We start from the raw sequence: 25,605 nt of genomic DNA, 5'->3' as shown, positions 1-25,605 counted from the left end.
CTAGGGATGCAAGGGACCTCTAAGAACACAGCCAGGAGCCAGCAAGGAAACCACCGAGCTGTGGCCGGTCCTCCTCTTAGGGGTTGAATTGTGTCCCCCCCACCCGGCCACCCCCAACTCCCCAGAATTTATATGCTGGAGTCCTAAGCTCCAGTACCCGCGAACGCAACTGTATTTGGAGACTGCGGTGATCAAATCAAATGGGGCCCTCAGGGTGGGCCCCCATCCAATAAGACTTATATAAACAGAGGACATTGGGATAGAGAGACAGGCGTGGAGGGAGCAGGATGGGAAGACATGGGGTCAGGACGGCCGTCTAGACACCAAGGACACAGGCCTGGAGCAGAAGGAGCCTGCTGACACTCTGACTTGGCCTCCCAGCCTCCAAGACCAGGAGATGAGTGCGCGTGGTCTGTGGGGCTTTGCTATGCAGCCCTAGCTGACTAGCACACCCTCTCTAGGGGCCTCCTCTGTTAGGCTTCCTCACTCCCCATCCGACAGATCCCAGGACAGACAGACGCACCAAACTTCAGAGGTGGACCAAGAGGGGGCCCCGAGGGCCCCTGAGATGCTTTCATCGCAGGATGAGGAGGGGGCTGAGGAGGGAGACCCTTCCTCCTGGAGTCAGGCGCTTCTGAGGGTAACTGCTGGGCCATGCTTCTTGCCAGCTCACCTGCCCTGGAGACTATGATGACCTTGTCACCTGCTGGGGGCTCAGCCAATTCCCACTCCCCAACCAGGCTCCCCCCAGCTTCCCCCCACCTCCCACCTGCATCCACATCCTCCCAGACTGCCATCAACCGCAGGACCCACAGCCTCAGCTCCCAGCCCGGCATCACCCTCTCCGTGTGGCCTCGGGGCATCACGCCCCCTGCCGAACCTCGGCTTTCCATCTATAACGTCGAGGCCCCTCTGGATTCAAGGCTTCCCTTTCCAGGAATGGGCTGTGCACAGAAGGGTTGGCAGGGCCACCCTGGGATGGCTGCCTGGGGGACAGAGGAGCCTGTGCCCGGGACCCCGGAGGCAGGCAGGACAGGCGGGCCTCTCTCCTCCAGCGGCCACGCCTGGCCGCGCACACAGAGCCTCTCAGCGAGGTGGGAGGAGAATAGAAACACTTTAATGAGACGGAGACGGCTTCGTGGGACGCCTCTGGAAGACGGATCAAGAGCAGGAGACGACGTGGCCTGCGCGTCCGGCAGGGCCGGGGCACCTAGTACTTGAGCAGCCAGCGTGGCTGGTGCTGCCCCAGCGACGTGAAGTAGGACCACCACCAGGGCTTGCTGCCGCCGGTCGTAGGCTGTCTCCGGGCCCCCAGGGGCTCCTCGTCGGGCTCCTGGGGCTCCCCTCCGAGCCCACCCCTCCGGGACCCGGGAAGGAACTTCTGGGGTCCAGTCCTCAGTGGCTGGAGAATGAAGTCCACGCGGCCGGCCCTCTTCATCCGGGCAGGGATGATGACTTTCTTGATGACCTTGGAATAGCCGGGGGCTTGAGCGATGACGATGTGGACCCCCGGGGGCAGCAGTCTCCAGTAGTCACCATCTGGGGCTGCAGACACATGGAAGGGGAATGGCTCTCGGAGCTGGGCCCACACAGCCTTGAGACAGTGGGCACTGGGGGTCAGGGGGCGTTCGCCTGCAGGGCAGCAGACTCCAAGGGTGCACTCGCCTCTGTGTGGGCCTGGAACGTCCTTCCCACCGCCTCCCTCTGTCAAACTCCTATTCATCCCGCAAAGCCCTGCCTAGCCACACCTCCTCTCTGAAGCCTTCACAGTCCATCCCACCCCACCCCACCCCACCGCCCTACACACACAGTTAACAAGCCCTCCTTTCTCTGGACTGTTTTCTCCAAGAGCACACGTCACAGGGTACAGTATTTTTCAAACCAGCTGTGAAATCCCTGAGGGCACCCAGAGCCCACAAGGACACACAGCTGGTCAGTGGGATAGAAGCTCTGGGACTGAACCCACAGGCTCCCTCTGTAATGGTGGTGTTCCTTCTTGAGGAACTCAGGATCCACATTGATAGTCATCAGCAGTCAGGACCTGCATGTGTCCCCACCCGCTGGGCTCAATGCTGCAGGAGATACAGCTCGAGGTGCACATAGACTCCTGGGGCTCCCCAGCCTCACCCTCCCCCCAGGCCAGCAGTGGACGGATGGAGCAGGGTCCCACTCTGAGCACTGCAGGAGCCCCAGGAATCGCTCACCAGTGGTGATGTCATGGCGGATGCCCTTGACTAAGATCCGGGCGTTCTTGACCGGCTTGCCAAACTTGTCCATCACCATGCCTTTGATGCCCCGGTGCACCTGAGGGGGCCAAGGACCGGGTGGGGATACGGTTTGTGCCCGCTTGAGGGCCCAGCTATTTGTAAGGCCTCCCCAGGCAGCCATTTTGCTTTTTTGCATTTCTTTTCCATGGGGATGATCTTGATCCCTGTCTCCTGTACAATGTCACGAATCTCCATCCATAGTTCATCAGGCACTCTGTCTATCAAATCTAGTCCCTTGAGAGTCCCTTGGACTGCAAGGAGATCCAACCAGTCCATTCTGAAGGAGATCAGCCCTGGGTGTTCTTTGGAAGGAATGATGCTAAAGCTGAAACTCCAGTACTTTGGCCACCTCATGCAAAGACTTGACTCATTGGAAAAGACTCTGACGCTGGGAGGGATTGGGGGCAGGAGGAAAAGGGGACAACAGAGGATGAGATGGCTGGATGGCATCACCGACTCGATGGATGTGAGTTTAAGTGAACTCCGGGAGTTGGTGATGGACAGGGAGGCCTGGCGTGCTGGGATTCATGCAGTCGAAAAGAGTCGGACATGACTGAGCGACTGAACTGAACTGAACTGAGGGCCCAGCAGCCCACCCAGGCTGTCTCCAGGGAAACCCTCATCTGTGAGGTGAGGGTGAGCAATGAGGAGCCCACCGCCGGGGTCCTCCCCCAGCAACAATCAACCCCATTCCGGGTTTCCAAATGGCCCACAGTGCCAGCTCAGGGGGTCAGGCCGACAATATCTCCTGAGCCCTGAGCGGCAGACCCCTCGTGCCCACCTGTGAACACATCTGAGCCCCTGCCTGGGTACCTAGGGCCAGAGGGGCCGGGGTCCCGAAGGCAGAGGGGAGGCAGCAGGGGGACACGGGCCTGAAGGTTGGGACCCTGGTGTCAGTCCAGCCGGGCACCAGCCGGCTCTGACCTCAGGCAAGCCGCCTGGGCATCTCTGCCCCTCTCCCCATCTGTAACAGAGGGTCGCTGTGCCCGCCTCGGGGAGTAAGAATCAGTACAGCCGAGCTGGAGGCAGGGGGGCCCCACCCTCTCCCTGGGCTGGTCCTAAGCACGGGCGGTGTCCGAGCAGATGCCCCGCAGCTCACGCACGTCACCATCAGGCCAGGAAGCCTTACACTTGGCAAAGAAAGCACCTCCCAGAGCCTCTGCACAGTTCTCCTAAAATTACGTGCAAGGCACAAGCTGAGCACCCTAGCTCCATCAGCAGGAAACAACCAGAGGTCAATCCTCCTCACGTCAGAGGAGGCTGGGACTCCGGGTGGGAAGGGCAACTCAGCTTGCGGGCTGCTCTGTCTCTGAAGGCTGCCCCTCCCTCCTCCAGGGTCGCCCAGGACTGCCGACCTCCACCCCGCCCTTCCTCTGCTCACAAGGCCTGACCTATCCCTCTCCCCTTCCCAGACACAGCTCACAATCCTCTTCCTCCAGGAAGCCCTCCCTGATGACTGGTCACACCAGGGGCCTCCTTGGGGAACCCACAGTCCTGGTTCCCTTCTTCCAGCTCTGACCTCACTGTGATGTCACCGTCTGCCTTTTCCCTGCCCCCTAACCCGAGAGCAGAGGCCAGACACACAGAAGGACCTCCAGCAAGCGCTTGGTCCGTCCCTGCTCTCAGGCGAACGGTCATCATCCTGCAGAAGCAGGCATGTGGAGCTCTCAGGCAGAGGAGGAGAGATGCCCCCCGCCGCCACCTCAACCAGAGGGAGGTGGATGCCACCCCCCCAGGCCTGGTCAGGATCACTTAGGGAAAGGTCTCAGTGTACATGACAGACAGATCCTTATCAGGAGGCCTGGGCAGCTGTCCTGGGGACTGTCCTGGGGGGCAGCCAGGCTCGGCCACAGGCTGCCCGGTCGTTTGCAGTATCGCGCTTGCTATTAAATCTTTATGCCCCGAGCCTTCACATGCAATATCCACAGAGCGATCCCAGCCCCGTTTAAGGCTCCTTAAAGTCATTTCCCCCAGACGGCCGTAAAGCGGGACGCGCGAGGAGGCCTGGCCATGAGCCGTTATTGATGCTGCCCGGCCCCGAGCAGCGAGGTGGCTGGCACAGCCTCCAAGAAGGACCCCACGCTGACAATGTCCAGTTGTCAGCCGGGGCCTTGCTCCCTCCCTACTGCTGCAGCTGCTGGCCCAGAGGCTCTGCTCGCTCCCCACTGGGAGGAAGTTCCTGGTCTTTCTAGAAGGGAGGGGCCTCGACAATGGAACTGGGGCTTGGGGCAAGCAGATCTGAGTTCGAGAGGCCGATGACATGGGAACAGCGCGGTCACTCTCTGACCCTCTCTGTCTCCTCCTCTGGCTATATCAGAGCCCCCGTGATGCCGGATGGGAGCCCAGGGTCCCCCGACTGGCACGATCCTTCCCCAGCACCCTCATTCTTCCAACTGAAAAACGCGGCAGCCCTGTCTCCCAGCCAGGCCTGGTGGCAGGATTCGAGGCGGTGTGACTGGGGCTGGGGGCAGGGGGAACCAACTGTAACGTTCTGCACGCTCACAGCCCCTTGCTGTCTCCCTCGGGCAATCCTGCTCCTCTCTTTGGACCTGCTCCTCACTGGCAGCAACATGCGATTTTTATGATTCTTAAAGATGCTCGGGAAAAAGGAAAAAGCAGAGGCTTCTCACAAAACCCCCGTTATCACGCTCCGTTTTGAGTTTCTGTGTCCCTCACATGAGTGTTACCCTATTCAGAACAGCATCCCCTGGGAGGGGTGGGGGGCACGCTGCAGAGCCTGAGGGCTGGGGCAGGGCTGGGAGGGGTGGCGGGACCTCGGCATTGGGTCCCCACATGGTCACTGGACCACCGGGAGTCTCGGTTCTCTGGGTCCGGTGAGGGGTGACTTTAGACACGCTCTCTGAGGCCCCCCACTCATGGCACGCTTATTTCTGGAGGCTCTCAGCCCACGATGAGGGGGTCACCCCTCAATCCTGTTGCCCTACTCAAGCCCCAGCAGCCCGTGTCCTCCCCTCCGAGCCTAAGGGGAGGACAGGCCCTGCCTGACGACCCCGCACCCTGCTGCCAGCCATGCCCTGCAGGTGTGCTCCCAGCCAGGACTCACCCGTTCCCAGGGCCATGCCCCTCATTCTGGCCACGGGACCCTCGGTGGTCTAAACACCCCCACACCACCCCCTCTGCCAGAGGGTCCCTGTCCCGTGGCACGACCTCCCCTACTTCCACTTCAAAACACATCCCGGGTGCCTCCTTCCTCCAAGAAGACACCTGGCCTCCAAGGCTGGGTCAGGGGCTGCCCTGGGCTGCAATGGCCCCTGCACTCCCCTCACAGAGACCCCTGCTGCACTGGGGACCCTGATGTGTGCCCCCCTGGCATCCCCAGCCACCCCGAGGCTGGGCCTAAGGGAGGAGAGACGTGTGGTGAGCCTTCACTCATGAACACAGATGGTTAACGAAGAAGCAAGTGCAGAATGACTACGTGACCACGTGGACGCCGAGCCCCGCCGTCCGGTGTCCCGGTCTGGGGGTCGCCCGCCGTGGGGCCCGGGTCTGGGCGCCCCTCCCCACGCCAGGTCCCGGGCGGGGTCGGGCACAGCACGCAGAGCTCACCATCTCCATGAAGTTCAGCAGTGGCTCCTTGTTGTGCTGCCAGATTGTGTAGAGCGCCTCCTCCGGGGGGAACTTCATGCAGCCCAGCTCCACCGTGATCTCAAAGCAGTTGCTGTGCAGGTAGTTGAAGTCGGACATGCCTGCAATGCGGTGGGGGTGGGGGCAGCTGAGCGAGCGGTCCTCAACATCGGCCCCCGCGGGCCCAGGCTGGAGAGCTGCGAGAGGCCGGTCCTATCCCGGCCTCCCAGCCAGACAGACGGAGGCAGACAGCTCCCACCCAAGGTCCCAGGGGAAGGGGAACTGGGCTGGGGAACAAGTGGTCTGGCGCCCCTGTCCACAGACTCCCCTACCATCTGTGCGGCCTTCGGGGGAGTAAGAGCAAGTCCACCTCCAGCAGAGAAGCTGGGCTCACGCTGGGGGTCACACGTGCCCCTGCCCCAGCGCGATCACTGATAACAGTGTCCATCTACAGGACAGTCCTGAGAACAATTCAGAGAGGAAGGTCCTACAAACTCCATCTCTGGGGGAGCCCAGCTTGGGGGGCTGACAGCCGGCCTGGGAGGCCACAGAGCCTTTGGAGCAGGTCGGGCTGACCACCGCCCCCTGAGCCTGCCCTCCACCCCAACTGCTTGGGAGGTCTTGTCCAGCAGAAGCTTCTAGGCGGCTCTGGGGCCTGGACCTTCAGAGCTTCAGGGCTTCCTCCAAGCCCTGGCAGCCAGCAGCCACCCTTCATGAGTTACCGTTCAAGTCCGCAGTGAGGCCACACCCCCCCACACACAGATGGCCCCTTTGTTCCTGGTCATGGCCCCTAACCCTCCTGAACTCATGCCCGGTGGGTGGGGAGCCCGGCTCACCTCTCCCAGGCTCAGCACCCCAGTGGGCTCTTTACAGACCCCACTGAAGGGTCATGATTGAGACTCGAAGCCCTCCCCCCGAGGGTCAGGGGACCCATGTGTCTGGGTCCTGGCGAGAGAGAAGCTGCACTGCCCCCTCCGGGGAAGGACCACATGTGCCACCATGGGCAGCAGGGGCGCTGAGCAGAGGAGAACACGTCTTTGGAACAGGAGCTGAGGGGCCACCCTGTCCACCTCCCAGGAGAAGTCGGGGGACAGGCAGGGTGAGTCTCAGCTCTGCCACGGGCTGAGGCCCTCGAGCTGGCCCTTTCCTTGTCTGAGTCCAATTTCCTTATCTGTCAAGGGACATGAATACTCAGCGTCATGCCAGCATGGAGGGGTAGCCAGCAGCACGTAGAGGCCTGTGGGCTCAGCCTCGAGGCCCCCATGACACAGGGAGTCACCTGCTCCCTCAATTCAGAGAAACATTGAATATAGTTTTAGTGTAAGAACATCCCACATGTTTGGACCTTAGTATTTATATAGTACTCAACACCCTTCCTCCTGGGCTTCCCTGGTGGCTCAGACTGTAAAGTATCTGCCTGCAATGCGGGAGACCTGGGTTTGATCTCTGGGTCAGGAAGATCCCCTGGAGAAGGAAATGGCAACCCACTCCAGTACTCTTGCCTGGAAAATTCCCTGGACAGAGGAGCCTTGTAGGCTACAGTCCACGGGGTCGCAGAGAGTCGGACACGACTGAGCGACTTCACTTCACTTCTTCTACAGCTTTCCTCACTTCTCTCAAACTCCAGGTTCACTGACAATCCTGTACTCCATCAGGCAACCCTACAAATCCCCCAAAAAGCGAACTGGTCATGGGTGGGATCATGAGATGGTAAGTGACTATTAAATAAACCGCAGAAAAGGCAACAGGAAGTCTAGCCCTTCCCGGATATAGGAACTTTCCCTCCCTCCAGGCGCGGTTCAGCTCCGACCCAACCCGAGCCTAGCCCTTCCCCAGCCCAACTGCGCCCCCGCCCCCGCCCGGTCCCAGACCCCGCCCCCGCCCCGCCCCCGCCCGGTCCCAGACCCCGCCCTGCCCAAAGCCCCGCCCCCGCCCGGTCCCAGACCCCGCCCCCGCCCCGCCCCCGCCCGGTCCCAGACCCCGCCCTGCCCAAAGCCCCGCCCCCGCCCGGTCCCAGACCCCGCCCTGCCCAAAGCCCCGCCCCCGCCCCGCCCCCGCCCGGTCCCAGACCCCGCCCTGCCCAAAGCCCCGCCCCCACGCGAGGCCCCGCCCCCAACCCCCCACTGCCGGCCCCCGCACACCTCCGGTGAAGCTGTACCAGTCCGCCCCATTGATGATGCTGCCACTCTTCAGGAAGTTGCCCCCACACCTGTTCTCCGACCTGTCCATCATCATAGGGTGCATGTCGGCGTAGGCTCGGGCCAGCAACTTGAACATCTGGAAGGGAGACGGAGAGGTCCCCGCGAGGGCTGTGGTGGGTGCCCTGCTGGACGCCCTCTGAGCTGGGGGCAGAGGGTGAGGCGGGAGGTGCCTCCTGTGGGCGGGGCTGCCGCAGGGAAGGCCTGCAGCTCAGGTGGGAGGGGGGCAGTGTCCTTACAGCGGGCCCAGCATGTGCAGAGGACCGGAGGTGGGTACACGGGCACGTCACGGAGCCCTGCACACCTGGCTAGGGGGCGTGGGCTTCCCCTCGAGAAGGGGGCGTTCCGGAGGTTGGTCGGCATGAAGCATTTCTTGCTACTGTGCAGAGGGCAGGCCTTGGGGGGAAACGGGGGGGGGGGCTGGGGGCTGGGATGGTCCCATGTTTACTGCCTTCATCTCTCACGTGAAGGTCTACATTATTCAGCACTTTATGTGCCCAGGGACACCAGCCGCTGCAGGAGCCCACCCGCCTGCTGCCATAACCCGTCCCCGGTTTCCACTGCGTCTGGTGGTCCCACACAGGACGCAGCTCAGGATCTGCCACCCCCTGGGAGAGGGAGAGCCTGGGGCAGGGCCTGGAGGGTGGCCCCAATTCCTAGGTGGTGCAGAGCCCCTCCCCCACTGGCCTCCCCAGCCCAGAGCTCCCCTCATGACACCCCACACCCCTGCAGGCCCCAGGTCCTCCTCCTCCCAGACTGGACTCAGCCACCTGTGCATCCCAGGACCAGACACAGGTCTGACCCAGGGTGGAGGCTCCAAGCAAGGGCCAGATGGATGAGGGGTGCGCCTGCCCTGGGCCTCTTCAGGGCCCCGGGGCCCCAGGAGAGGGGTGTCCCTGCATGAGGACCCTTCTTTAAGAAAAGGGGAGGTGGACAGGTGGGGTCCGCAATGAGCAGCTGCTCCAGGCCAGAGTGAGGTCTCTCCTGACAACTCAGACCCAGGGCCTGGGGTTTGGAGAAGGATGTGTCCAGTTTCTCGGGGTAAGGCTGCAGTTTCAACTTGGTCCCACAGACACAGCCCAAGTCCCCAGATACAAGCCCATGGGTGTCCTGCAGTCACCAAGGTCAGCAGTCAAGGACCACTATCCTGCCAGCCGCTGCCACCTGTGGTCAGCATCAGCCCTTTCAGGCAGGCATCCAGGTGCTGACGGGGTTGTTTGTGGAACTCTGCCTGGGTCCCCACTTCTCTGGTACCCATCACCCATCTGAAGAGTGGGACCTAGGCTGGTTGGGCCTAGAAGGTTAGGCCAGCCCCTCTCCAAGGTCTGCCCCCCCAAATCCTCCCTCCTGGTCTCTCTCCATCCTGCCCTGGGGCCACCTCCTGTCACCTGTCAGTCAGCCCCCCAGGAGAGCAGAGTAAGTCCGAACCACCCCAGGGTGCTCGAGCCCCAGGCTGGCTGGAATCAGGCCTGCCCTGCGGGTAGGAGCTCTGCCCAGGTCCAGGTGTGGGTGGGTGGGGAAGACACAGGGATCATGAGCACTCCCAGAGAAACAAGGTGGGGTGTGGTGGGCTGCTAGGAGGGGCAGATGTGGACTGGCTGGAGCCCAGGAGCACGGGCCAGGGTCAGAGAGAAGGGCCAGCTGGCCAGGGACCTGCATAAACTAGCTCCTTCCCACGGGGGGATGGGCTGGGCCAGGGAGGGCCTGGACGGCAGGACGGAGCTGGAGCCGAGCTGGGAGCAGGATTTTGGCAGAAGGGGCAGGTGTGTAGGGGGACAGAGGGCTGAGGCAGGCAGCCCTGGCTGGCCTTGGAGCCTTGAATGCTGTCCTGAGGCACTGGCCCTCATCCACCGGGCACCATGGAAGACTGGGGGTGTGGCTTGGACACCGTGCTCAAGCCCTCCTCCTGCTGCCCCACTCCCCAAGCCTCTCCTGGGACCCTGGTTTCCACAGAGACCACCGCTGGCTGCAGGTCTGAAGGATGATCGATCGGTGATTGATGGCTGGTGGGGAAGGCGCTCGGTGTTCTGACTCTGTGGGGACTCATTGAGGTGAACTCCCCCCCTCGAGGCATCTTCACGCATCTGCCCCTGAGAGGCAGAGAGTCTGAGCCTGGTGCCCAGGGGCTCCTGCTGCCTGGAGGACACGGCTTCACCCAGATGCTGACCCTGCCCTCTGATGGCACAGCCACACTGGGCGCAGGCCAGGCACAGGGGAGACACCCAGCCACTCCAGAAGCACTTGCAGAGCCCCAAGCATAGAAGCCAGCACCTCTCCGGGTCCCAGGCATGTGCTGGTTGTAGGAGTCAGTGAGTGAGTGAGTGAGTGAGTGAGTGAGTGAATGACTGAGTAAGGGAGTGAGGGAAGAAATGAATGAGTGGATGGGTGAATAAATGAGTGAGTGGGTGAATTAATGAATGAGTGAGTGATGAGTGAACGGCTGAGTGAGTGGGTGACTGGGTGGGTGGCTGAGTGACTGGGTGGGTGGCTGAGTGGGGATGTGATGAGTGAGTGGGGATGTGCTGAGTGAGGGAGGCAGTGGGCACTAGAATGAACAAGGGCAGGGCCAGTCACCGGGGACACACAGGTGACGTACAGATGGTGCAGCCCCCTGGCGCTGCAGGAGGCGGGCTCAGCCCGTGCCCGCTGGGCACCCCCAGCTCCCACTGCCCACAGCCCTGAGCCTCACTCCTGGGAGCCTGGGGAAGTCCCCACCTGATCCTCCAGCTCCACACGGGTGGCTGGCCCTGGAGGACGCCCTTCTCAAAGTCCACCCTCAGGCTGCAGTCCACACACACACACAGACACACACACACACACACCCCATCCCCGCTCGTCCCCGGCCTCCTGGGCAGCCACCTGTCCTGGTCGAGGCCGCACCTCCTCGTCCTTGCTCGAGTCTGGCTCCGTCTCCCCCGTAGACGAGGGCCCACAGCTCAGGGCCCCGTCCTCTTCACGGTGGTGGGGGGAGACCTGCCGCACACTTGGGGGGCTGGGTGAGGCAGGGGGACCCCTGAGGGACCACAGAACAAGACGGGGGCCGGCCCGGGCACTTGTCCATCCGGGACCCACCCCACACTCCCTGCCCTGCCCCAGTACCAGGGGAAGGTCTGAGAAGGCGGCAGCGGCCAGGCCTGGCCCTCTGCCCGAGTCTGGGCCTCCAGGGGGCCCACTTAGTGACCAGGCCTTAGTGACCCGGTCAGACCCTCCGGAGCCTCCCTGCGCTGCTCAGGGGAAGTCCTGCAAGCTGCGGCCTCCTGCGAGGGTGGGAAACTCCTGCTCCTGGCGGGGCACAAACGGCCCTGGGGGCTGGGGGTCATTAGGGCAGTTTGCGCAGCTCAGCTCCATCGGGTGACCCAGCAAAGCTCACCCCCACTCCCTGGCCTCGGTCTCCTCAGCTCCCATGCCCTTCCAGAAGGCCAGCTCTGGTGTCCGTCAGGGCAGGGGGCGCCCCCAGAGAAGGGAAGAATGTGGCCAGAGAGGGATCCGGCCAGCATCCCGGGTCTTAGCCCCTGCTGCTCTGACCAGTGGGGGAAACAGGCCTCCTCTGGGCCCAGGTGACCAGAACTCCTAGTTGGACCCCACTGCTTCCCAGGGCACCTGAGAAGTGAAAGAAGTCGCTCAGTTGTGTCCGACTCTCTGCCACCCTGTGGACTGTCCATGGGATTCTCCAGGCCAGAATACTGGAGTGGGGAGCCGTTCCCTTCTCCAGGGGATCTTCCCAACCCAGGGATGGAACCCAGCTCTCCCGCACTGCGGGCAGATTCTTTACCAGCTGAGCCACCAGGGAAGCCCAAGAAGACTGGAGGAGTGGGTACCCTTTCCCTTCTCCAGTAATTCTCTGGGATTCTCCAGGCCAGAATATTGGAGTGGGGAGCCTTTCCCTTCTCCAGGGGATGTTCCCAACCCAGGGATGGAACCCAGGTCTCCCACATTGCAGGCAGATTCTTTACCAGCTCAGCCATCAGGGAAGGACCTGACCTTTAGCAAGCCCGCCCTGCCCACAACGGGGGAGGCGCTAGGAGCCGCCGGGCGCCATGCGCCATGCACAACGCAGCACTGCCCTCTGCTGGCACCGCCCGGGGCCGCGCCCTCCCCTGGGACATACACGGGGTGGCCTGTGTGGGGAGGGCACTCAGCCAGGGTCCCCACCCCAGGAGCTCCCAGAGGAGACACTGATGGAAGGTGGGGCGGCCAGAGAAGGGAGGGGGGAGCTGGCTGGAAGGCTTCCTGGAGGAAGGGGTTTGGAGCTGGGTCTGGAAGGCTCCGAATGGTTCAGAAGGCTGGAAGACACTCGCCTCAGGACCTGAAGGACTTCAGGCCCCCCGAGGGCACCACCCACAGCAAACCCGCCCAGCCTCTCACCTTCTCGTCGGGCGTGGGAGAAAACATCTTCTCCTCCTGGGGATGCTTGGAGAAGTCAAAGGGATAGGACACCACCAGGTCGCCCCCGTGGAGGCTGGCCGAGAGCACGAAGGGAATGGTTCGCATCCACTTCATTATTGCCTTTGTCTCGGGGGCCACCTGCCCAGGGTGGGTCGGGGGGAGGAGGAGACGGTCCTCAGGGCCAGGCGCGTCCCCGCCGATCACTCAGCCCCACACCCAAGCTTTAGGATTCGGCCCCGGCCCCACCCCACCGGGTGCCCCCAAGTGCCCATCCTGGGCCTGGAACTCTCCTCCCCCACCTCCTGTGGGTGCCAGCTCCTCCAGGCAGCCCTCCCACGCACCGTCACCAGGCACCTGCCAGGCTCTGGGTGCTTTCAGTAGGGGCAGGACCCCCCAAGGGTCCCGGAGTAACCGGAGCCCCCGGGCGCGGCAGCGGGCTCCTACCTTACTCCACCAGTAGTGCTGGGGGATGGCGATGTGGTCGCCGCGCGCGCCGCGGACCGAGGCCAGGCGGTAGTACTCGGACGTCAGGTCGGGGAAGTTTCGGTTCAGGTCCAGGTTTTGCGCGTTCTGCCTGCCGCTGGTCCACCCGTTGTAGCCGGCGCCCTGAACCACAGGACGGCCCCCAGCCAGGGGTCAGCACGCCCACCCTGATCCCCCTGGTGGGAGGCGCAAGGCTGGGCTGAGAGTCACGGCGGGCGGGGTTCCCTCTGGTTTCATGAGATGAACTCTGGAGCTCATCCGCCACCTCCCAGACCTCCAGGCTGACCCTCCAACCTCAGGCCCCACGTCAGCCGGCTGTGCCCTGCCTGGGGTGCCCCACGTCAAGGATGCACAGCTCACTGCCCACCCCCTGAAGGCCCTGCTCAGTCACCTCCTCCAAAAGGCCCTCCGCTCCTGGCTCCTCCCACCCACCCCTGTTTCATCCTGTTTCCACGGGGCATGTCACCTTTTAAGCCACCACAGAATTACCAGCGTTGGTCCCCACGCCAAGCAGGGCTTTGCCCGTACGGATGCCTGCTGAGTCCCCATTACCCAGGACGGCAGGGGCACAGACCCTCCATAACTGCTGGTGGCCGAGCGGACGCGGCGTGTGGAAGGCAGCAGCCACGGGGCGGCGTGGGGGCCCTCACCTCTGCGGCCGCCACCTCGTAGCCGTCGGGGTTCATGGAGGGCAGCAGGTGGATGCGGGTGGTGTTGAGCAGACGCTGGATTCGGGGGTTGCCCAGCAGGTACTCGGAGCACAGGTACTGCGCCAGGTAGATGAGCATCTCGCGGCCCGCCACCTCATTGCCATGGATGTTGCCGATGAGCTTCACCTCCGGCTCCACTGTGGGGGAGGGGGATACAGTGACCTGGGGGAAGTCTCCGGGGTCCCCGGAAACTTGAGGGCCCACATGGCAAGGGCAGCCTGTTGTTATGGAACCTATTCACGCTTGTTCTGGCCCAAGTGTCTCTGTGATTAACGAGGTCTCATCAAGGCCACCCCTTTCGCTGAGCTCGTCGGGGATGTAGAGCCTTAAATACCAGCGTGATGGATCAATGATAACTGATTAATAATCCTAGGCACTATCGTTGGTCTGTGTGAATTTCATTCACGGCCACTCCCCGTGCTTGTGCGGTGGAGGAGAGTGGACACTGGTGCTTAGACGGGAAGACAGGTGGCCCTGGAGTGAAAGGATGGATAGATGGAGCGATGGGTAGGTGGAAGGAAGGAAGACGGATGGAAGGATGCATGGGTGGCTGAGGGCCTGGATGGAGGGAAGGTGGGTGGTGGAAGGATCGCTAGGTGGAAGGAGGGACGCAACGAAGGAAGAGAGAAGGACGGAAGAAAGGAAAGAAAGAAGGAATGAAGGTGGCTGGAAGGGTACACGGGTGGAAGAATGGGTGGCTACACAGACGGGTGGATGCGTGCAAGAGTGGACCAGGAGCCCCAGCGGTCTCACTAACGTGGACCCTGGACGAGTCGCCTCTCCTCTCTGAGCCCCGCACTGCTCACATGGAAAACGGCACCTCCGTCCCGGGCTGTGTGCAGCCCCGGCCCCTCAGCCCCAGCGCAGAGATGCCCCGAGGTTGTCATAGCCCGCGGCCCCCACAAAGGCCACCGCCCGCCCCCGTGTTCCCCAGCTGCGCCCCCTCAACCTGAAAGTGGGAGTCCCGCCTTCAGCCCAGAGCTGGAGGGGGAGCCGGGCAAGGTGCGCCCTGGAGGCAGGGGCGAGGCTTGATGACCTCCGACCCCCAATGGGAGACGGGGCTCTGGGCACATGAAGTCCATGCTGCAGAAGCCACCCGGATGGAAACCAGGCTGAGCGCAGCTAGACCAGCAAAGGGGGCTGGAGCCGCTTCGCCAAGACGAGGGCCACGTTTGAGTACTTGGTAAGGACCAAGGCCAAATGGGATCCAGACGGATCCTGTCCGACTCACAGGGTCTCAGGCACAGACGAGCTGAGGGGCCGGGGAGAAGGCCTGGGACCCTGTGCCCAGCTGCTCTCAGTGCCCCAGAGCCAGGCTGGTGCTCATCTTCGCCTCGCTACCCAGGAAACAGGCCATCCAGCCAGGGAGCCGAGTCTTTGTCAGAACATCGGGGTTCTGGGGCCAGACCCCCACGCCCCACCCCCGGAGCCCAGCGCTTTTTCCTTGACCTGCCCCTGACATTGCTTCACAGTCATTTTTTCCAGCATCTGCGCTCCAGGCCGGAAGGGCCTTCCCCGTCACGGCAGGTGAACCAGGACTGGGGCAGGGCCTGACTGCCGCTGAGCCCTGCAAGAGCACGGCTGCAGGCACAGTGAGATCCAGCGCTTCCCACGTGGGGCCCCAGCTCCAAACAGGACGTAGCCTCCTAGGAGCTGAAATGGACTTGGGTTTCAAATAAATGGGAAGACGCTCTGTGAATGACACTCAAGGAGGAGCTGTCAGGGTCCAGGACCCAGCGCCCACATACCTGCCTGGCGTCCAGGTGCACCAGGGCAAGGCTGCAGAAACAACAACACAGTTAAGTTTTTCACTAGAGACGCACAAGGTCTGACGGGCCTGCGGTCACCGTACACCCCTCACCTCAAGGCCCACGACGTCTGCAGCCTCCGGGGCCGTGACCCTCCTGGCCGCCTCCTCCCCAACTCGCAGCGTGGCTGCGACAGTGGGCACACGGCTGGTGGGATGCGGCCGGCACCCCAGTGCCCCCAGCACGCCCCAAATCCCCGCCCACCCCGGCCCCCAAACATGAGGCTTTGATTAGGACCGAGGACCTGCTCGTGTACCCCAAGGCCAAGCGGGCCGGTGCCTTTTCCCAGCCCAGGCCGCTCACCCCGCCTCCCCCGATGGCGGCAGCGGCTTACTCAGCTCGTGCTGGCCAGGCCGGCTCGAGAACTCGATGACCAGCAGGTCCCGGCCGTCGAAGCTGCGCCCGATGCTGTAGGTCTTGGAGATGTGGGCACAGCGGGCCGCCGTCCGCCTCAGCACACGCACCATCTGGGCGTAGGAGTGATGGGTGAACTGAATGAAGGTGGGCGGGTGGCCCGAGGGCAGTGCCTCCTCGATGTCCAGGCCTCCTGGGGGCGGGGGGTGGGCGGACACGGGCACCAGGGGTCAGCTCGGGGCTGCCGCTGCCCTCAGCCCAACCCCTGGCACCCCCTGGGGAGCCCGGGATGTCGGGACCCACACGGGCCCCTCGGATGGCTCCCCAGACATGACTGCGTTTGTAAGTAAAGTTCCCTTTGTGAAACTGGACGTGGACAGCTAATCACAGCCCCCGACAGGTGTACACAGCAACGCAGCTCCTAGCGTCAGTGAAGAACAAGCGTATGGGGTTTGTTTGGAAATTTTGTAACATCCGGAGCAGCAGAATACAAAACAGACGCACGCGGACAGGATCCTCAAAGAAAACCGTGGTCTGGCTGCCTTCTGACTTCGGGTGACTGTGTCCCCGGGCGTCAGCGGTGACAGGGTAGGGAGGGGGGAGGGACGGGGGAGCAGAAGGTATGCTTTTCCCCCAAATTTGCAAAGCTTCCTCAGGAGACAGTCTGGGCTTCCAGGCGTAGGTAGGCTGTCTATCACGGCCATCCCCAGACCAGCTGGCGGGCCCCTCCCGCTCACAGCAGCACCCCAAGGCCAGCCCAGGGGCTCCCAGACACCCTCCCATGGGATCTCTGCACGGGAAGACGCAGGTCCCAGCGGGCTGGTCTTGGAAGCAGAGGCACTAACAGTGCACGCTTTTCCCAAGCATCTCACTCGCCTTGTGGTTTCGTTTCTGCTCAAAATGGTTTCTGAGGGAGAAGAAAGCAGATGGAACCAGCAATTTGGTGGCAGACTGGCCCAAAATAAACTCCCTCCAGCCCACTCTGCAGGCTTCCCCGGGGCCGGCGGGCCTGGCCCCACAGAGATGTCGGGTTCCTTTCCTCTGTCTCTCGGCCCCCACCCAGCCACGCTTCCTGCCTCTTCCCCGGCGGACGGCTCCCGTCTGCCTGCAAAGTGCAGCCCATGGGCTGCTGAGTCACAGAGAAGCTGCAGGTAGACGGCACCCTCATCTCCCTCCCAGATTCAGCTCCAGGATCAGCCCTGAGCTCTGCACAGCCAGTGACTGGCGGAGCGGGAAGCCAGGGCTCACTGGGGGCCAACCCGAGGCACCCCTGGTTGCTACCTACCACCTCCTTGGTTCCCAGCTGGGAGCCGTGGACACAGCGGGCACCTGAGGGCCATCAGGCATGTGGACTGATCGACCCATCCGTCAGTGGCCGGCCTGGCTCACACCAGCCCCCACCCTGCTGCTGGTGGCCTTCCCAGAGCCTCCACTCAGTCACCTGTGAAAAGGCTGCACCCCTATTCAGGGTCACTGTGGGGTCTTAATGAGACAACACGTGTGTGACACTTGACCCCAGATCACATGGACCTTTCTGTGAGCTTCAAGACGTCAGCACGTGAGACGCCAGAAGCCACCATCCCCCACCGACCGGTGTCACACACACTGGCCACGGGTGGTTATTTGCATTTAGGCTCAAATTCATTACAATCAAGGAAAATCAAAACTTAAGTACCCAGTCACCTGAGCCACGCTCCCAGCTCTCAGGAGCCGCGTGTGACGCGGGGGCTGTGGTCTGGACCAGATTAGAGGGCTCTCCTCACAGGCCACCAAGGGTCCCAGTGTCACTGGGGCCACCCGTCTCACTCACTCTGGAAGCCCAGCTGGGGGGCAGGGAGGCCTGCAGAGGCGCTTGTCACCCATCGCCCCACCTCACAGCCATGTGGCCCCCAGAAGCACCTTGCACACCCCCTGAGACGGGGGGCTCACTACCACCCAGGGCTGCCCATTCCAGCTCTACTCATTTGTCTGTATGAGAAACCAAAGCCCATCTCCACAGCCCCTCTGGGTGGCTTCCCTGAGCCCATGGGGTTCCACAGACCCCACTCTGAGGCATCTGGCTGCCGCTCCAGTCAATATCCCACGTGTGATCTTTCAGGAGCGGCCACAGGCGATCACAGGCTTTGCCAGGGAGGCCTCAAGAGAGACAGGTTCCCCCACAGCAGTGCCATGCAGCTCTCTGATGGGCGAGGGGAGTGCCATCCAGGACTCAGGCCCCCACACCTCTGCCCTCCCAGCCTGGGCCCTGCACCCGGGGCCTCTGACTTAGCTGAGGCACTGTCTTCCCGATGTGTCCTGTTGGCCCGCCCGGTCATCCAGCCACTCACCACAGCGGGGCCCCCCCGGAGCCTACCTCGCAGCTTCTCCAGGGGGTCGTAGCAGCCTTCCTCCGGGCCCGAGAAGTAGCGGCCGCAATCGAGGAAGTAGGGCCAGGCCATGTCGATGGCGTCGAAGGCGGGCAGGCAGGCCTCGCGCAGCGCCCCGCAGACGTGGCGGCAGGGTCTCCGCATGCGGCCGCCGTCGCAGCGCGGGGCCAGCACGGCGCAGCCCAGCAGGCGCAGGTCGGGGTTGCATTGGCCCTCCAGCAGCTGGTGCAGCACGCTCAGGAGGATGTACTCGGAGCTGGACTCCACGGCCGCCCGGGACTGGTGCCGCAGCAGTGTGGGGAAGGCCGTCCGGTTGTAGGTGACGTCGCTGCAGGTCTGCAGCTGCAGGTCCACGCACGTGGCTGGAGGGGGACGGTGGGGTCACCAGGGCACTCCCTCCCACGATGACCCCCCAGGACGTGCTCAGACGCCTGCCTACTAAGTGCCGCTCTGCCCAAGCTGACCCCACTCAGGACCAGAGCCAGCAGGGATGGGCGGCACGGAGAGGCCCGGACAAGGCCCACAGCAGAGGGAGCCAGGGCCTTTGGGAGGACCAGAGACGGCCCCCGGGCTGACCCGTGAGAGGGCCCAGCAGGCCGCTCTGTGTCTCAGCTTCCACATCGGCAGACTGGGCCCAGGAAAGCCAGCCCAGCCAAGGGGTTGCCTCGTTAAGGCATATGGTTGACTTCTGTTCGGCAAAAATATTGTCCTACTTAAAAAAAAATAACAATTCTTTACCAGCTTCCCTTGTGGCTCAGCTGGTAAAGAATCTGCCTGCAATGCTGGAGACCTGGGTTCTATTTCTGGGTTGGGAAGATCCCCCTGGAGAAGGGAAAGGCTACCCACTCCAGTATTCTGGCCTGGAGAATTCCACAGACTGTATAGTCCATGGGGTCGCAGAGAGTCGGACACAACTGAGCGACTTTCACTTAAAAAAAAAAAAAATCCAGTGCTTCTGCTCAGAATACCCCAATGCCCAAATCTGGCAGGAGGAGCCTTGAAGAAATGCCTGTTCTGAGCGCCTCCGATACACCAGATCCACGTCCTCTCCAGCATCACCCCCGTTCAGTGCTCCCTTCCTCACTTTAGAGACAGGAACTTGGGGCCAGGCGGAGAGGGGCTTGTCCCAGCCCCAGACTCAGCAGGTGCCGAGAACACACGGGGTGCAGAGCCAGCCAGCGCGGTACACGCGCATGTCAAGTCAGACCCCAGACCTCCTTGAGCCTGCCTGGGGGGCCGCGGGGAGGGAGGGATGGAAGAGACCCCCGCAGAAGCCCAGGGCAGAGCCAGGGGTGGGAGCCCAGCTGCACAGAGGGAAGGGCCTCCCTCTCTTGTTTTGCCTGATTTCTAGCTCTTTTAATTAGGTCCGGATTTGATCGATGGGCCCTCTTACTCATCACCCACTGCAGAACCCCGGGTTCCTCCCCCTAAAAGGCTTTGAGAGCGTGGAGGGCCTGCGTTCACTCCCACAAAACAAAACCGGGCGGTCCAGGTACGTACCGCTGTCTGCAGCTGCAGACCCGGGGCATCCACCTGCAGAGAGAGAGGGCGACACCGTCAGGGGCGGGGACCCCTGCCCATCCCCAAATCCCGCTGCTCCTCACAGGGCTGGTCCCCCAGCCCCTCCCACCCTCCCCGCCACAGCCGCCCTCTGACGTCCACGTGGCCGAGACCCCCATTCCCCGGGCGGGAAGACTGAGTCTCAGGTCACACGGCTTCCCTAACAGAAGGCAGAGCACTGACTCGGAGTGCTGGCCAATAGCCATGGTGTGAATACATCCACTGGCCGATTCCAGCTTCGGCTGAGGGATGGAAGTGCAGGAAACAAGGAATCAGGAAGTGGGTGCTGGGCGGGGGCTGGCGAGAGACAGGCAGAGCTGGACGAGCTGGGACCAGAGGGGAAGTGTCCTAACCCCAGATCTTCATCTGGAACCCAGGCCTGGACCACAGTCCGACAAGGATGGAGGCTGCTTCTAGGGATTCACCTTACAGCCTGGGGTCACGGAAGCCTACTTGAGCACACGCAAGCCCCCCAGAGGGGGGATACGGGTTGGGGGTCCTGTTAGGCTAGCTGAGCAGCCCCCTGTACATACAGTACCCCTGACACGGACCACGGTTCCCCCACTGAAAACGGGGCAGTCACAGCCCCTGACCCCCATGGGCCAGCTCCCTAAGCTGTCATGGGAAGGAGACATTCAAGGCGCACTCTTGCCAAGGACTCCAGGCTTCCCAGCCGGCTGGAACCACTCGGGCAACGTAAGGGGCAGGAGGATAATTTTCCTGAAGCATCCAGGCAACAGGGCTGCCCCTCAACACAACAGAGAGGGCTGCAGCTGCCCGCCGCCACGCCCTGCGCTCTGGGACAGGCTGGCAGTGGATGAGAACTCCAGGTGCCCTGAACCACCTGCTCTCAGCCTGGCAATTTCCAAGCACGTGCCCGGCTCCCACCGCCTGACCCCATCACCCGACTCCAAGCCTTTCCGGTCTGAGCTGTTCGCAGGTTGTGCCGACTGCCCTCTGCCGCACGAGGAGGTGTGAGGACAAACCAAAACATGGAACTAAGGGAAGGGCGGGAAACCGCCCCAGGCTCTGCTCGGGTGCTGCGCTATCTGCCCATCTGCGTTCGGAGAACAGACAAACGGATTCAGTTGGAGCAGGACCCCTCCCAGGAGCATCCGTGCCCAGCGCTCACACTCAGAATTCACACTCACCGACCCGTGAGACGCCACACCTGTCAGCTCAGGAGCCCCAGGCCTCCCCGTCCCAATGGCTCCCGCCAAGGCCCCTTCCTCCCCACACCTGTGTCCCAATGCCAAGCCTGTGCCTGCCACGTGCCAGCCCAGAGCCGAGCAGGGCAGAGCTGAAGATGCACTCAGACTTGGTGAGCAGAGCTCCCACTGACCCTGGGGCCTCTGCTGGCCTCAGGAAAATATGGGCCGAGGAGGCCGGAACACAGCAGTTACCCCCATTCCAGCTCCTTCTAAGCATCAGACCCACTCAGCTGCCTGGACTTGAATGGATTTGACAAGCGGATCCCTCCTGGTTGCACGTGGCTCCAAGCCTCCCCAAGTCACAGATGAGAAAGCTGAAGCCTCTCTGGGCCTCGGTTTTCCTGTCTGTAAAATGGGGGTGATAACAGTAGTGCCCACTGTTGCCCCCAGGGGGCGCTAGCGGTAAAGAATCCGCCCGCCAGTGCGGGAGCCGAGAGAGGCGCGGTCCCGTCCCTGGGTCGGGCAGATCCCCAGGAGGAGGACATGGCCACCAACTCCAGGATTCTTGCCTGGAGAATGCCATGGACAGAGGAGCCTGGAGGGCTACAGTCCATGGGGTCACAGAGAGCTGGGCGTGACGGGGTGACTGGCACCATTGCTGCTAGAGGGCCCCACGAGCTGGTCCTGACACAGTGGCTCGGGTGGCACAGGAAGGAGGGGCCTGGCCCCTTGTGACCCGCCCACAAGATGGCAGTGCCCATCGCGACGGACAGGAGGGCGGCATCTACTGACGTGGACCGGTGCTTCCGGCGTGGCTACTGGGAGCGAGAGAGAGACGGTGGCCTCACCTCCCGGGACGGCTGTTAACGAAGACCCACAGGTTGGTGTAACAGGCCTTGATCCTCTCCCGGTTCTGAAGGCCAGACGCCCAAAATCAAGCAGCTGGCAGGCCACACCCCTCCTCAGGATCAGGGAAGAGTCCTCCTGGGCCCCCAGCAACCCTCAGCTGTGGCCACATCACCCCAATCCCTGCCTCCGTCACCCCGTGTTCCTTCCTGTGTGCTGCGCCCAAATTCCCACCTTCTTCCAAGGACACCAGTCACAGGATTCAGGGCCCAGCCTGAGCCAGTGTGCCTTCCTCCTAACGCGGCCAAACCCGCAAAGGCCCCGGGTCCCGGTCAAGCCACAGTCAGAGGCATGGGGGACGGCGCCTAGGACTTCAGCGTATCTTTGGGGGACACAAAACAACAAGCCAGCCCCAGTGGGGGCCTGCGGGGAGCTCGGGCTGGGGTGGGGTTGAGAGGACACACCATCCAGGGTGGTGCCCACCAGCCATGCGCGGGCACCGAGCACCTGAAATGCTGCGACTTGAAACGGATGTGTGTTTCGGGTAAAAAGGACCAACTTGCAGCTAAGCTGAGAAGTCACGTAAGTCGTGTCTGACTCTGTGCGACCCCATAGACGGCAGCCCACCAGGCTCCACCATCCCTGGGATTCTCCAGGCGAGAACACTGGAGTGGGTTGCCGTGCCCTCCTCCAGGGGACCTTCCGGACCCAGGGACTGAACCCATGTCTCTTGCATCTCCTGCCTTGGCAGGCAGGTTCTTTACCACTAGCACCAACTGGGAAGTCTCAATATTGTGTATATATCAGGTTAAATAAGATTTGCCCTTAAGTTTAATTTCACCTGTTTCTATCTCTTTCGAGTAGCTTCTGGGAAATGTTAGGCGATGTTTTGGGGGTTGGCATTCGCGTGTTGGACAGCGCTGGTCCAAAGGCTGCTCTCGAGCAGTCCACACGTGACCGTTACACCTCTTGACCACAAGGTGTCAGCGTGTCTTCAACCAAGGGAGCAAGACTGCGGGGGTCGGGTGTCTTAGATGGGGAACAATAACAGAATGAGGTCAGAGAGGTCGGCCCATCTACCCAAGGACACACAGTGGTCCAGGGAATTCAGGATTTGAACCCACACCTGCCCCTCAAAGCAAGGCTGCTGCTGCTAAGTCACTTCAGTTGTGTCCGACTCTGTGAGACTGCCTCAAATTCCAGGCTGCTGATAAGAAGGCAAGGGACAGGCAGGGGGGAGGGTCTAGGCCTGCTTGCTCTGAGCCCCAGGACAGTAAGACAGGAAGGACAAGGACAGTCCTGGACAAAGCAGCCCAGAGTCAAGCTGCCTGGCCCTGCCCTCGTCACTGTGTGGTCTGGAAAAGGCACTGGGCTTTCATGGACCACACATGCTCATAAGGAGATCCTACTGGAAAAAGGAATTATTCTAGAAAGAGGCACTGATGCTGCACAGAGGGGTAGACAGAGACCCTCCCTGCCCAAGCCTCCAGGTGAGAAAGGGGCAGCCTGGGTCCGGAGGAGGGTCTGCACTTCTCCCTGGGAAAAGGGCAGGTCAGGGAGAGCTTCCTGGAGGAGGGGGTCTGTGCTCCCTGACAAGCCTATAATAGTGGACACTTCCTGGGGTCTTGGGGGAGGCTCCATCCGTGACACCCTCTGCATGACCTTCTGCATCCCACGTGTGCACACAAGTGTAGGCACACACCCAGACACATCCAGACACACTACCCGGCCCCAGGCCTTTCTGTAGAAAGTGGGGGAGGAAAGAGGTGAAGGTGGGGCAAAGGTGGAGAGAAAATTCAACTTGAGCTGAGAGAGGAGGAAAGGGAGAGATGGGCTTGGCAAACTGCAGGGGCACTTTGCTCCTGGCACAACCTACTTGGCTGATGCCAGCAAGTTCTCAGGTGTCCGCAAACCTCCGGCGCTTGGGAGACTCAGAATCCAACACGCCCAGACCCCAGTGTGGGAGGGAACCCCCCCCCCACCTTCCGCTGTCCGGGTCACAGGTGTCTGCTGCTAAGGACCCTGAGGGCGGCGGACCAGACACACCCTCACCTTTCACTGCGAAGGGAAACTGAGGCCCACCCAGAAGGCAAAGTGTGGGGAGGACCACAGCCCGGGCCCCAGCTGGCCCCCATCCTCAGGTACCTCCCATCACCCTCCCAGGCGCGAAGCCCCTGGACGCTCCCTGAGTCCTGCCATCCCCTGCCCCCAGAATCCTCCAGGAGCACCCCCTTTCCCCGGCACGGGCCGCACCCCCTCCCTGGCCCTCTGCACCCACTTCCGGAGACGCTGTTGTCCACATCACGGAATTGGGAGGGAGGGCTCAAGAGTCTGCAACAGGGTCCAGAGGCCACCCCCTTCCTGGAAGGACTGGGGACCTCAAATGCCCTCTCTTCCTGCAAAATCCTGGCACCTGCTCCCTAAGACCCCACCTGCAGGGCACCCCCCGCCCCAACCTCACTGGCCGTGCCCAGACCAAGAAGAAGCCCCTGCTGGAGCCCTCGGTGCTGAGAGCTGGGCACCTCTAACCTGCCTGTGCACTCCACCCCAGGGTCCCAGCCTGGATGCGCTCAGCGAGTCAGGCCCTGCCTCTGGTGCAGACCCCCAGGTCCAGGGTTCACAGGGTGCCCATTTGGGGGACGTTCTCTGGAGCCCCGGGTCACGCGGGGGAAAGTTGGCGGTTCCGGGGTTGCCGAGTTCCACCCCCGGGGCCGGGCGGTCCCGCCTTACCCTCGGGGTCCCAGGCGGGCTCGCACCCGGGCCGGGCGGCGGCGAGGACCAGCATGGTGAGGAGCAGCGGCGGCGGGGGCCGCATGGTGGGCGGCGGGCAGGGCGGCCGGGCGAGTGATGTGGCACTCGGGCCGGGGCGCAGCGCCGCTCGGCTCCCGCCCCCCGCGGGCGGGGAGTCGGGTTACAGCGGCCTCGCCAGGAACCGCGCCGAGCCGTGAGCGCGCCCGCTTCCGGAGGCCGCCGCTCCGCCCCCAGGGGTTAGAGCCCCCCTTGGGGCTGGGTGCCGCCTCCCACCTGACCTCCGGGTCCCCCGCTGATGCTGCCTACTAGCCCCGATTCCTGGACCGAGAGGGAGCCGGGGAGGCGGGGGCCCGGCCCGCCCTGAACCCGACTGGCAGGGGGGCCAGGCCGGCTACCCCCAGCTCCGGGCCTGGGTCCCAGCAGAGGAGCGATGGAGTGTGCACTCCTATCACCCTGTCGCAGGCTGGAGGATGCACCTGAAGGGTCTCTTCCATGACCTTGGGCATCTCCTGCCCCACCTCTGAGCCTGCACCCTGCAGAGAAGTCCTCTCCCCGCAGGACCTTGGCGGGGGGTCTGACACCCCGTTTTCAGGGTGTCAAACGGCCCGCAGTGAAACTTGGCAGTCCTCAACTGGGTGCCTTAAAGGAGCCAGTGGACTTCCAGGTGGTAGCATACAGGTTCTCCGGGGTGTCTCCACCCGCCACACACACCCCAGATGCGGGGAGCCCAGCACAGACACCCCAACTCCAGGGTGTTGGAGTGCACACGCCTGTCTGCACCTGGGGCTGTGAGACAGCCCCTTCCCACTCCCCTCCCCTCCCGCAGCCTTCTGCCTGCATCACCCAGAGCCATCCGGGCAGGAGGCCTGAGGGGCCTGGGAGGAGGGAGGCCCAGGACCTCAGCCCTCAGGTGAGAAAAAAAGGTGATCGCTAGAACCCCTCTCTGCTCCCAGGGTCGGGACGGCTCTGGGGTTCAGCCAATGCCTTTAAGACCGCGCCCTCCACGGAGCTGGACAGGTGCTCACTCTGCTTTCCAGATGTGCACACATCTGCCCGCCAGCCACTTCACACAGCCCCACCGCTGTGGCCCAGCCAGCATGCGCATCGTGTGCTGGAGCCTGAGCGCTGGGGCCAGACACG

At 62.7% G+C, this 25,605-nt stretch overlaps 1 protein-coding gene across 2 annotated transcripts; it reads right to left on the bottom strand.

Annotated features, from left to right (window-relative positions):
- Positions 1–1,152: 1,152 nt before the first annotated feature.
- On the bottom strand, positions 1,153–24,529 carry CPZ (carboxypeptidase Z). 2 transcript variants are annotated; one of them, XM_055587535.1, is made up of 11 exons: positions 24,445–24,529; positions 19,658–19,690; positions 18,145–18,519; positions 15,772–15,984; positions 13,570–13,766; positions 12,881–13,042; positions 12,416–12,574; positions 7,994–8,129; positions 5,835–5,974; positions 2,205–2,304; positions 1,153–1,545 (listed from the first exon to the last, which is right to left on the bottom strand). In XM_055587535.1, the coding sequence occupies exons 1-11, from the start codon at positions 24,527–24,529 to the stop codon at positions 1,211–1,213; spliced, it is 1,935 nt and encodes a 644-aa protein (XP_055443510.1). In that variant the 3' UTR covers positions 1,153–1,210. The 2 variants fall into 2 exon arrangements, with proteins under 2 accessions (XP_055443510.1, XP_055443511.1); XM_055587536.1 differs by lacking the exon at positions 19,658–19,690.
- Positions 24,530–25,605: the final 1,076 nt, after the last annotated feature.

The sequence above is a fragment of the Bubalus kerabau genome, chromosome 7, assembly GCF_029407905.1.
Source record: "Bubalus kerabau isolate K-KA32 ecotype Philippines breed swamp buffalo chromosome 7, PCC_UOA_SB_1v2, whole genome shotgun sequence".
NCBI lineage: Eukaryota > Metazoa > Chordata > Mammalia > Artiodactyla > Bovidae > Bubalus > Bubalus kerabau.
The sequence above is the reverse complement of the archived record's forward strand: the minus strand, read 5'-3'. Positions and strand labels throughout refer to the sequence as shown.

Coding starts and splice junctions, on each gene's coding strand:
- CPZ (XM_055587535.1), bottom strand. CDS start 24,529: ATGCGGCCCCCGCCGCCGCTGCTCCTCACCATGCTGGTCCTCGCCGCC. Junction 8,130..12,415: donor CTCCCACGCCCGACGAGAAG/GTGAGAGGCTGG, acceptor TCTCCCTTCCAG/ATGTTCAAGTTGCTGGCCCG. Junction 5,975..7,993: donor CTGGTACAGCTTCACCGGAG/GTGTGCGGGGGC, acceptor ACCGCATTGCAG/GCATGTCCGACTTCAACTAC.